This window comes from Caretta caretta, chromosome 2 (assembly GCF_965140235.1).
Source record: "Caretta caretta isolate rCarCar2 chromosome 2, rCarCar1.hap1, whole genome shotgun sequence".
Taxonomy (NCBI): domain Eukaryota; kingdom Metazoa; phylum Chordata; order Testudines; family Cheloniidae; genus Caretta; species Caretta caretta.
This window is the reverse complement of record NC_134207.1, coordinates 76,330,409-76,343,054: the sequence shown is the minus strand read 5'-3', so window position 1 is coordinate 76,343,054 and position 12,646 is coordinate 76,330,409. Positions and strand designations below refer to the sequence as shown.

The window sequence follows — 12,646 nt, the reverse complement described above, 5'->3', positions numbered from 1 at the left end:
ACTAGGTTCTACCTCTGTCTTTTTTGTTTGATTTTTTTAAACACATTGCAGTAAACTGAAGTGTTTTTGTATGCTGTAGAAAAATTCTTCCTTGGCTTCAGATTGAACCTAGCGCTTTTGAGGCAGATATGACTTTTTGTCAATATTAGAAAAGGGTGGTGGTTGGTGCAAAATCAGACTTATAATGGAAATTCAGTTGCAACCTTAAACTATGAAACAACTGCCATCATGCCATAATCATGGGTATTTATTGAAGCAGTTACTAACTGACTGGAATGGGATTTATGCACGTGCTTGAAGTTAAGCTTGTATTTAAGTGATTTCCTGAATAGGGAAGTATTCTAATGTGTGCCCCTCCACCCCCACGAACATGATACAGTTCTGCGGTGACCTAGAATCCTATTTTCGATGTCTCCGACTCAAGGAATATTTCCAACATACCTCTGAACAACATACTAATCCACAGAGACCTCCCTACCAACACTACAAAAAGAAGGATTCTAGGTGGACTCCTCCTGAAGGTCGAAACAGCAGACTGGACTTCTACATTGAGTGCTTCCGCAGATGTGCACGGGCTGAAATTGTGGAAAAGCAGCATCACTTGCCCCATAACCTCAGCCGTGTGGAACACAATGCCATCCACGGCCTCAGAAACAACTCTGACATCATAATCAAAAAGGCTGACAAAGGAGGTGCTGTTGTCATCATGAATAGGTCGGAATATGAACAAGAGGCTGCTCGGCAGCTCTCCAACACCACTTTCCACAAGCCATTACCCTCTGATCCCACTGAGAGTTACCAAAAGAAACTACACCATCTGCTCAAGAAACTCCCTGAAAAAGCACAAGATCAAATCTGCACAGACACACCCCTGGAACCCCGACCTGGGATATTCTATCTACTACCCAAGATCCATAAACCTGGAAATCCTGGGCGCCCTATCATCTCAGGCATTGGCACCCTGACAGCAGGATTGTCTGGAAATGTAGACTCCCTCCTCAGGCCCTACGCTACCAGCACTCCCAGCTACCTTCGAGACACCACTGACTTCCTGAGGAAACTACAATCCATCGGTGATCTTCCTGATAACACCATCCTGGCCACTATGGATGTAGAAGCCCTCTACACCAACATTCCACACAAAGATGGACTACAAGCCGTCAAGAACACTATCCCCGATAATGTCACGGCTAACCTGACATCAGGTGGCTGAACTTTGTGACTTTGTCCTTACCCATAACTATTTTACATTTGGGGACAATGTATACCTTCAAATCATCGGCACTGCTATGGGTACCCGCATGGCCCCACAGTATGCCAACATTTTTATGGCTAATTTAGAACAACGCTTCCTCAGTTCTCGTCCCCTAACAGCCCTACTCTACAGATTGATAGAGCCAGAAGAGTTCCCAGAAGTCACCTACTCCAGGACAGGCCTAACAAAGAAAATAACAGAACGCCACTAGCTGTCACCTTCAGCCCCCAACTAAAACCTCTCCAACGCATTATTAAGGATCTACAACCTATCCTGAAGGATGACCCAACACTCTCACAAATTTTGGGAGACAGGCCAGTCCTTGCCTACAGACAGCCCCACAACTTGAAGCAAATACTCACCAGCAACCACATACCACACAACAGTACCACTAACCCAGGAACCTATCCTTGCAACAAAGCCCATTGCCAACTGTGCCCACATATCTATTTAGGGGACACCATCACAGGGCCTAATAATATCAGCCACACTAGCAGAGGCTCGTTCACCTGCACATCCACCAATGTGATATATGCCATCATGTGCCAGCAATGCCCCTCTGCCATGTACATTGCTCAAACTGGACAGTCTCTACGTAAAAGAATAAATGGACACAAATCAGATGTCAAGAATTATAACATTCATAAACCAGTCGGAGAACACTTCAATCTCTCTGGTCACGCGATTACAGACATGAAAGTTGTGATATTACAACAAAAAAACTTCAAATCCAGACTCCAGCAAGAGACTGCTGAATTGAAATTCATTTGCAAATTGGATACAATTAACTTAGGCTTGAATAGAGACTGGGAGTGGCTAAGTCATTATGCAAGGTAACCTATTTCCCCTTGTTTTTTCCTACCCAGACGTTCTTGTTAAACCCTGGATTTGTGCTGGAAATGGCCCAACTTGATTATCATACACATTGTAAGGAGAGTGATCACTTTAGATAAGCTATTACCAGCAGGAGAGTGGGGTGGGGGGAGGTATTTTTTCATGCTTTGTGTGTATAAAAAGATCTTCTACACTTTCTACAGTATGCATCCGATGAAGTGAGCTGTAGCTCACGAAAGCTTACGCTCAAATAAATTGGTTAGTCTCTAAGGTGCCACAAGTACTCTGATTCTTATGGGTGTTTTCCTGAATTGTAGCCTTAGTTTGGCTGTTGATGTCAGCAAACTCCCAATGCTATATAAAGACCATGCTAACAAAAGATGTACTACGAAGATGATCTTTGCAATACTGAATTACATGAAATTACTGGAACTAAGGTATAGATACAATTAAGGTACCAAAAATGGATTATTTAGAGTGAAACCCTACATATCCTTATAGCATCTTCTTACAAAAACTGTCCTATACAAGTCAAATGAAAAATACAAACAGCATACAACAGCCAGAAATCACAAGAATTTAGACCATGGATTGCATGGTTATCCAATTTCATTAAGTCGCCATAATAAATAAATTTTAGAAAACAGATCACTAGTTAACGAGCAAATGTATTATATTAGTACTGTACCTGCTGCTGATCTCTAACTGCAGCTTCCATCTTGACCCTATCGTCATAGAGATCCATAAGATATTCTTTATCATTTAAATAATATTTCTGAAAGATCTGATACTCTTGTGCTAACCGCAAATTTTCTTTTATCATCTGCTCCAGAGTAATCTAAAGAGAAAGGTTACGGATTACACTTATTGAAAGATATCTGCTTATAACTATAACATTTTTCTTAACTTTTATCAGTTATGCACATTTATACAATATACACACAGTGGGTGAAATCCTGATCCCAGTGAAGTCAATGGCAAACTCTCATTGAATTTAATGGAGTCAGGATTTCACACAGTGCATTTATGTCATAGGTTCAAATTATTAATAAATGTTCTGCCCACAAAACAATGTTAAAAATAGCTAAAATAGCAACTACTGACTTTCTGTGCTATTTCATAAACTCTCTTTCTGCCAAAAAAGATAATGTACATTTCCTTAGTTTCTACAGAATGTCAAACGCTTCCCTATAATGATTTTACTTTTCAGTGTTCTCACTAGGCTGAGTGATACTATGCAATTGCCATATATTTATGATTAAAGTATTGTAGTATTTCTAGTCCCAGATTAGACTGAACTGATTTTTAAAGGCACATCTGAATTTTTCTCTTCTACAGGGCAGAGTTAAGGCTTTTGGTGTGCTCTAATATGTAGTTCAATAACTTAACATGTTTGGATTTCTTTTAAGTTTAACATTAACTTTGAATTTCACATCATCCCTGTAGTGTATTTAACCTTAAATTAATTATATACACTCTATATAGTAACTCCATTTTAACTTAGTTTTTCTCTGGGAATTTCTTTTTTGTTATTTTAATAAATAAACCCTGAACAAGAGAAGTGAATGTTATCATGTAATGTTTCTAATGCTTTGAATATGTGAAGTATCACTCTTAAGTAACTATTTTAATTTTAAGTTCTGTGGCCAGATTCATCAATATACTCGGGCTACTTTACTCCAGTCCGGAGCAGCACAAAATTGCCAGAGCATACTGGGCAATTAAACTGGGTTTAAAGCACCTTTGCATTGCTAGAGCTGTGCAAAGCAACCAGCGTGCACCCCATCAGCCTCCTCTTAGCCTCCATCTTCCCTTGCACAAACACATTAAACTCCCCTTCCCTGTGCATTCAACTGCATGCATATTCACCATGAAACTCCCTCTGCCTTCTGCACTTCCCCTGCATAACCTGGCATACACACATCCCTCTATCATGCCCCACATTCTCCCTCCCCTACATCAGCCACATTCCCTTCTGCTCATGCATCCCAGTTCCTCCCTTCTGTCACCCACATTCTCTTGGTCTCTCCTTCACACACACATGCGTACACAACTAGTTTCCCCCTCTTTCTTGCCTTCCCTGTTAAGCAGATCTGGTGCAACAAAGAATTTAAAAAAAATAGGATTAATGATAATTTTTTGTCAATTCCTTACAACTGGAAGTTTCTTCTTCAGCAGATGGTAGTGAATAATGTTCTATTACAGGCAATTTCATGAAGAATTGACCTTTTGAAGTGGCTACCATCTCCTATTGTTCTCAATTCGAATGAGGACAAATCTATGCTACAGCACTACATCAGCACAGCTGCACTTCTTCACCAGATACGCGATGTTGACAGGAGAGTGATCTCCCGTCAGCATAATTACTCCCCCTCAGTGAGAAGCGGAAGCTATGTTGGTGGAAGAGAGTCTCCTACCGACATAGCACTGGTATGGACAGCGCAAAACATATGTCACTTGGAGAGGGAGGACTTTTTCACACCTCTGAGTGACATAAGTTATATGGACTTTTGCGGTAGTGTAGACCTGCCCTGAGGCCACAAGCTGCCCTCAGTTACAATGCCCTCTTTCGAAAGGCCACTGCCTACAACTGTTTCCCCAAAATACCAAAGCCTAGCTGCCCTTAGGGAAGATGGTGGACCCCTATGCAGTGAAGAGTCAGTGATGAGCTGCCAAAATCTTAACAACTGGTTCCCTCCTCACCCCACGAGGGGGTTGTTGCCCATCCCCGCCCCCCGGGACTCCTGCCCCATCCAACCTCCCGCGTTCCTTGACGCCCCCCCCAGGACCCCTGCCCCATCCACCCCCCTCCCTTGTCCCCTGACTGCACCCAGAACCGGGCAGGAGGGTCTCGTGGGCCACTGTAGTGGGTGCCCACCCCACCCTAAGAGCCAGAGGGACCTGCCAGGGAGCGAGGTGGGGAGTCCCGATGGTGCTTACCTAGGGCAGCTCCCAGGAAGCGTCGGCAGGTTCCTCAGGCTCCTAAGAGCGCGGGAGCGTAGCTGGGGGGGGAGCGGCCGTTCCCCCCACTGATCACATCAAAAGTGGCACCTTAGGCACCGACTCCCTGGGTGCTCTGGGACTGGAGCACCCACTGGGAAAATTTCGTGGGTGCAGAGCACCCACTGGCAGCTCCCCACCCCGCACCCAGCCCCAGCTCACCTCGCCTCCGCCCCTGAACGCGCCGCCCGCTCTGCTTCTCCACCTCCCACTCCCATCCCAGCTTCCTGCAAATCAGCTGTTCAGCGGGAAGCTGGGGAGGGCTGAGAAGCAGGCAGCGACTTCCCGCTCAGGCCGAGGGTGGTGGAGGTGAGCTGGGGCGCAGAGCGGTTCCCCTGCGTGCCCCCTGGGTTACCTGCTGCAGCGCAGGCAGCCCTCCTCACACCCCCCCCCACCCCAGCTCACCTCCCTCCTCCCTGGGCCTCAGTGCGAAGCTGCCACCTGCTTTTCAGCCTGCCCCAGCTTCCCACGTGAACAGCTGATTCGCGGGAAGCCTGGGGTGGGGGCAGAGAAGCAGAGCAGGGTGGTGTGTTCAGGGGAGGAGGTGGAGGCAGAGCGCAGGTGAGCTGGGGCTGGGGGTGGGGCGGGGAGCTGCCAGTGGGTGCTCTGCACCCACCAAATTTTCCTCTTGGGTGCTCCAGGGTTGGAGCACCCATGGAGTCAGCGCCTAAGGTGTCACTTTTGGCCGGTTAAATTTAGAAGCACTTTTAGAACTGGTTGTCCCTCGTGGAACAACCGGTTCTAAAAGGGCTTCTAAATTTAACAACCGGTTCTAGTGAACTGGTGCGAACCAGCTCCAGCTCATCGCTGTGAAGAGTAGAGAAACCACTAGGGCAGCTTGTGGCTGAGTACCTGGAGAAAGCTAGGATCTAGGACCATCTTTAAAAGGGTCTGTTCTTCATGGTATTCTGTGAATTTTCCCCGGGGCTGGAGCACCGATGGGGAAAATTTGGTGGGTGCAGAGCACCCACGGCAGATCCCCACCCCACGCCCGGCCCCAGCTCATCTCACCTCCGCTCCGCCTCCGCCCCTGAATGCGCCGCCCCGCTCTGCTTCTCCGCCTCCCACCCCCATCCCGGCTTCCCGCGAATCAGATTTTTTCTTCATCCTCTATTTAAGAAGGCATTTTCAGTTATGAAAGTTCAAGGAGCCTATATAATTTTGTTACTGACAGCATTATGGACCAAAAAAAGGTCTGATTAAAAAATTTAGTGTTAAGGACCCAATGTTAAATTAATTTAATTTCCATCAATGGATTTCATTGGAAATTCTAAAAACACTTATTCTATACTCAAGGAATAAATGCTATAATTTTGCAGAGGTTATGCTATATTTTCACATATAATAATGAGGCCAAATCTCTGGTTTAAGTGTAGAATTGAAACTTAACTAGAGACAAAATAAAAGACTAAAACAATATGTTTGGCAATACTTGTTATTACTGAAAGAGCTCACAAAAACACTATATAATTTCAGAAAGATGTAGTCATGAAACACTTCAAATATATTAAGAACTGAAACAAATTATGACATTAGAATGTACAGTTATATTTATAAACAAAGAAAGGTTATATTAAATCCCCCCCAGCCTTGCAGTTGCTGTCATTATGGAATATTCCAATTTATTGTTATTTTTTATTTGTATTAGCATAGAACCTAGGAGCACTAGTCATGAACCAGAACTCCATTGTGCAAGGTGCTGTACAAACATAGAATAAGAAGACTGTCTCTGCCCCAAAGAGCCTACAAACTAAGGATGAGAGAAGAGACAGCAGATGAATACAGACAGACAGATAAGTACAAGAAAATAAGGATAAAATATTGGTCGGAATGACAATAAGGGATCTCAGCACACCAGTGCCCTAACTGCTGTTGATTTTTTTGTAGGCATCAGAGAAAAACAGAGTTTTAAAGAGGGCTCTGAAGAAGGAGAATGAGATAGCTTTGCAGATGTTTATGGGGAGCTCCTCCTAAGCATGAGGGGCAGCATGGGAGAAAACACAAAGATGCTTGTTTGAAAATCTAACAAGTGGACAAGGGAGACTGGCATTGTGGTTTGATTAGAGGGAGGAGTAAACATCTTGATAGCTAACAAGAGATAGGTAAGGGGGCATAGGATATGAAGGGCCTGGAGAATGAAGACAAAGAGCCTATGTTGGATGTGACAGAGAAAGGGAAACTAGTGGAGGGATGCAAAGAGAGCTGTGGCATAGTCAAAGCTATAATCTTTGTGATAGTATTCTGAACGGATATGAATAAAGCATTGCATTTATCAAAGCCAGAGGCTGCAGAAATTGAGACACAAGATGAGGAGTGCCTGGATAGGAGTTTTAGCTGTGTGGATGGATAGGAAAGGCTGTATCTTAGATATTATGTAGAAAGCATTGGCAAGATTTAAATATAGCTTGGATGTGCGGACCTAGAGAAAAGTCCAAGTCAAAGATGACATCCAGGTTACAGGCCTGAGTGATAGGAAGGATGGTGGTGTTGTCCACAGTGATCAAGGAGGTGACCAGGAGGGATTTTCTGTCGGTGTGGGGGAATTAAGAATTCTGTTTTAGCCATGTTGAGGTAGAGTTCATGGCTAGACATTCATGAGGATGTGTCAAAAAGACAGGTTAAGATTTTAGTTTGGACAGCAGCCAGGTCTTGGGCAGAGAAGTAGATCTGTGAGTTGTCATCATAGAGATTGTAGTTGAACTTGTGTTTACAGATATTGCCCAGAGATAAGTGCTAGAGGGAGAAAAGAAGGGGTTTAAGAACACCAGATCTCTCTGGAATCCCACAAAAAGTTGGAGATGGGATGAAGTGAGCCTTCTGAAGGACATACTGAAGGAGAGATTAAAGACACAGGAGGAGAACCAGGACAGGACAAATTATTTGTTTCTCAGTAGAGTGCATTTATTTTCTGAGCCATTTCCGCTAATTTGAATATTAAGATTATATAAGGATATATTATTTATATTGGAAAAGAAAAGCGCTTAAAATGTTGGTATGTCAGATGGAATGTTTTTGTAGTAAAACATGCAAAATAATATTTTCTTTAGAAATACAATTTAAAGTTATAATTGTAAGTCTGATATTCCATAATTATTTATTTACACTTACATTTCTAACATTAATGTGCAAAATCCTACCAACTACCTTAGTTGAATGAGATTCAAAATATCCTTTACCCATAAAATGAGGGGAAATGCAACTTCTTGTTTTTCAAATGTTTTGTTCCCTTTTTTATATAAATCAGTGAAAGTCAAAGTCATGTTATATTTTTTCCTTAAGAAATTAGTAAGAAATGTATATACCAAACTTAAACACGCTCTCATAACAGAAGATAAACTAGGTCACCACTACTGTATACAAATGTCTGAACAGTCAAAAGTCTTCATTTCTTGAATTTCATCCTTAAGCAGAACACAGCCTGGCCAAACACTTGGTCAAATGGTATGATGAAACACCAGGTCATTTTCATCTTTAAAAATTGAGGAAGCAAATGATCCATGTTTTGTTATTCACAAAAAATAGATAAACTAGTAAATTCATGAAGACTGGCAGAGAACAAAAGTTAGAGTATGCTGAAATTTCACAATGTACTCAGCTCAAATTCTACAGTGTATGCAAGTAAAAAATTGTGCAAATTTTGAAAATATAAATTCTACCATGTATTATTACATTGACCGTGAAGAAAAAATTAAATAGTTTTTTGAATCTTAATTACCATCCAAGCATTCTGTGCTGCTTGTTATGTCCAAACTTAAGGAAGTTTAACACCCCTTGCCTTCCCCGATCGCAGGAAAACAAACAAAACAAACAAACAAAAAATATGTATTATGGCAAAGATTATCTCCTTGCTCATGCTGTTTTTGCCACTGCAAACCAGGGTACAGCTCACTGGGGGTGGGGGGGTATGTTATGGTGTTGGAAAGAGTACACATCCTTCTCTCTGATGGGAATGAAAAGGATGGATGTGTGCAGGGTAGTTCACCCACAAAGTCCAGGAAATACACTTGATTCAACACACACCTTCTGTAGCTACTACCAGAAAGGAAAGCTGTCCTTACCTGATGAAAGATGTTGCTGATAGAATTCTACCACCTCACTGGCACACAGCCAAGTGCAGTTTTTTACCATGTTAAGCCAATGGGGGTGGACTCAAGCCCCACAAAGAGAATAAACACCGAACATTAAAAGAGTATATATTTTACAAAAAGATGAATAAAATTATGTAGAAAGAATTGTCACAATTGTATGACCTTTTCTTAAAGAGTAAAACACATGGAAAATTGTCTGATATAAAACTATGAAGACCAACAAAAATTATTGACTTAAATTTAGAGGTTAGGAAATGTATTTATACATTTATTTCTAACGGAAAACCATTAGAAAGCTCTCGTGCATACTGAAGGTCCCTTAATTGTTCCAGTAGTAAAGGAACTAGAACTTGGAGACTATGACATTCTACTTAAATTGTCAGGTCACATGATTAGAGATGCTCCCCCAGGGTTCTAAATTGTTATGCTTTGTAGTCAGAATCTGAACCTCTCTTACTCCTGAGATCTGAACCTAAGAATGTGGAAGTGTCATATCCAATACAGTTCAGACTGCCAAACCAATCACACTGAAAAATTATGCACTGTAAACAGAAATACATAGATAAAGCAAATATTAACAATGAACACTACACATAAGTTATATAAATAACCCTAAAATACATCAAACACAATTACTTAAAAATAGGTATAATTTGATATTGCCTATGTATATTCTGGGTGCAACTATTCATTTATTTACAATTCTTTAAAGCACTTACTCAAAGTATGGGGTTCTGAAATTTGGGAAATCTACTAGCTAGTTTATTTTTCATGTCAAAGTAACAAAAATATAACCTGTACATTTATCATTTTACAGTGAAATACCAATATGTTATCCCATCATGTTACATAAATAGAATATAAATGATGAACAATGAAAAAGCTAATTTTCCTTATTAAATTATGAACAATGACTATCAAAAATAAGGTTGTTTCATGTTATTCATGTTATTATTGTTATAGAACAAACAACTCTGTTTTAATTTTAGTTTCCATAGCAATAAAGGTTTTCTAAGGAAAATGGAGATTCAGGATGCTATTTTTACAGATGATACATAGTAATTGCTAAATCCTCAATAGATTTCAATTAACATTTTTTATCACCATACATTCCTATAACAACTGCTACATAGTGCAGTCTCCCAATATACCAATGTCTGTGTAAAGTACAGATCTGAATGAAAAGCTGCTCAAGCCAACAGGCTCAGTCTGGTAAGACAGAAGAGGACGTTAGTCAGCAGAGGAAAGCACTTTGAATAAATGGAATATGCAGCTATTACAATATGTTGCAATCCACCTTCTAAGCGGGGCAGGTCGAGAAGGGTACACCACCCCAATATTTCCTGGCCGACTTTGGTTACAGAATGTGTAACTACGTTTATTCTAGTTTTAGAGGTTACAAGTTTGAGCAGTATTCCCTATTTTAAGTGTATGAATTATGCTGGAATTGGTAATTCCTCTAAAATCAGAGCAAGATTTTAAAGTGCACCCACAGAATCCATCCAGTTCCAAGTCCAGTTCAACATTCTGGTGCTTATCTACAAAGCCCTGAAAGAGCATGTGGTCTGGCTTTCTCAGACTCTCTCTCTCTTCGGGTATGTCTACACAGCAACTACATACTCACAGCTGGCCCATATTAGCCAACTCAGGCCCATGGGGCTTGGGCTGTGGGGCTGTTTCATTGCTGTGTAGACGTCCAGGCTCAGGCTCAAGCCCAAGCTCTAGTACCTTGTGGCATGGGAGATCCCAGAGCTTGGGCGCCAGCCCAAGCCTAGACGTCTACACAGCAATGAAACAGCCCCATAGCTCAAGCCCTGAGAGCCCAAGTTGGCTGGCCAGGGCCAGCTGCGGCTTTTTATTTGCTGTGTAAACATATTTTGGGGTCCTAGAACAGAAGGTGGCATCAGCAGGGAACTGGTTGATGGCGGCTGTGATTGCAGAGCCATTGGCCATTATCTTTGAAAACTCGTGGCGAACCGGGGAAGTCCCGGATGACTGGAAAAAGGCTAATGTAGTGCCAATCTTTAAAAAAGGGAAGAAGGAGGATCCTGGGAACTACAGGCCAGTCAGCCTCACTTCAGTCCCTGGAAAAATCATGGAGCAGGTCCTCAAAGAATCAATCCTGAAGCACTTGTATGAGAGGAAAGTGATCAGGAACAGCCAGCATGGATTCACCAAGGGAAGGTCATGCCTGACTAATCTAATCGCCTTCTATGATGAGATTACTGGTTCTGTGGATGAAGGGAAAGCAGTGGATGTATTGTTTCTTGACTTTAGCAAAGCTTTTGACACGGTCTCCCACAGTGTTCTTGTCAGCAAGTTAAGGAAGTATGGGCTGGATGAATGCACTACAAGGTGGGTAGAAAGCTGGCTATATTGTCGGGCTCAACGGGTAGTTATCAATGGCTCCATGTCTAGTTGGCAGCCGGTATCAAGTGGAGTGCCCAAAGGGTCGGTCCTGGGGCCGGTTTTGTTCAATATCTTCATAAATGATCTGGAGGATGGTGTGGATTGCACTCTCAGCAAATTTGCGGATGATACTAAACTGGGAGGAGTGGTAGATACGCTGGAGGGGAGGGATAGGATACAGAAGGACCTAGACAAATTGGAGGATTGGGCCAAAAGAAATCTGATGAGGTTCAATAAGGATAAGTGCAGGGTCCTGCACTTAGGACGGAAGAACCCAATGCACAGCTACAGACTAGGGACCGAATGGCTAGGCAGCAGTTCTGCGGAAAAGGACCTAGGGGTGACAGTGGACGAGAAGCTGGATATGAGTCAGCAGTGTGCCCTTGTTGCCAAGAAGGCCAATGGCATTTTGGGATGCATAAGTAGGGGCATAGCGAGCAGATCGAGGGACGTGATCGTTCCCCTCTATTCGACATTGGTGAGGCCTCATCTGGAGTACTGTGTCCAGTTTTGGGCCCCACACTTCAAGAAGGATGTGGATAAATTGGAGAGAGTCCAGCGAAGGGCAACAAAAATGATTAGGGGTCTGGAACACATGAGTTATGAGGAGAGGCTGAGGGAGCTGGGATTGTTTAGCCTGCAGAAGAGAAGAATGAGGGGGGATTTGACAGCTGCTTTCAACTACCTGAAAGGGGGTTCCAAAGAGGATGGCTCTAGACTGTTCTCAATGGTATCAGATGACAGAACGAGGAGTAATGGTCTCAAGCTGCAGTGGGGGAGGTTTAGATTGGATATTAGGAAAAACTTTTTCACTAAGAGGGTGGTGAAACACTGGAATGCGTTACCTAGGGAGGTGGTAGAATCTCCTTCCTTAGAGGTTTTTAAGGTCAGGCTTGACAAAGCCCTGGCTGGGATGATTTAACTGGGAATTGGTCCTGCTTCGAGCAGGGGGTTGGACTAGATGACCTTCTGGGGTCCCTTCCAACCCTTATATTCTATGATTCTATGAACCTAGTTTATGCATTGGGGCTGGAGGCAGAGCTTTCCCAGAAAAAGGCAT

At 42.7% G+C, this 12,646-nt stretch overlaps 1 protein-coding gene across 1 annotated transcript in view; it reads right to left on the bottom strand.

Annotated features, from left to right (window-relative positions):
* CCDC178 (coiled-coil domain containing 178) overlaps positions 1-12,646 on the bottom strand; it is a 364,864-nt gene that overhangs the window by 108,923 nt on the left and 243,295 nt on the right. Inside the window, 1 exon segment of the mRNA XM_048840566.2 lies at positions 2,778-2,927. Coding sequence (XP_048696523.2) covers positions 2,778-2,927 — 150 coding nt within the window.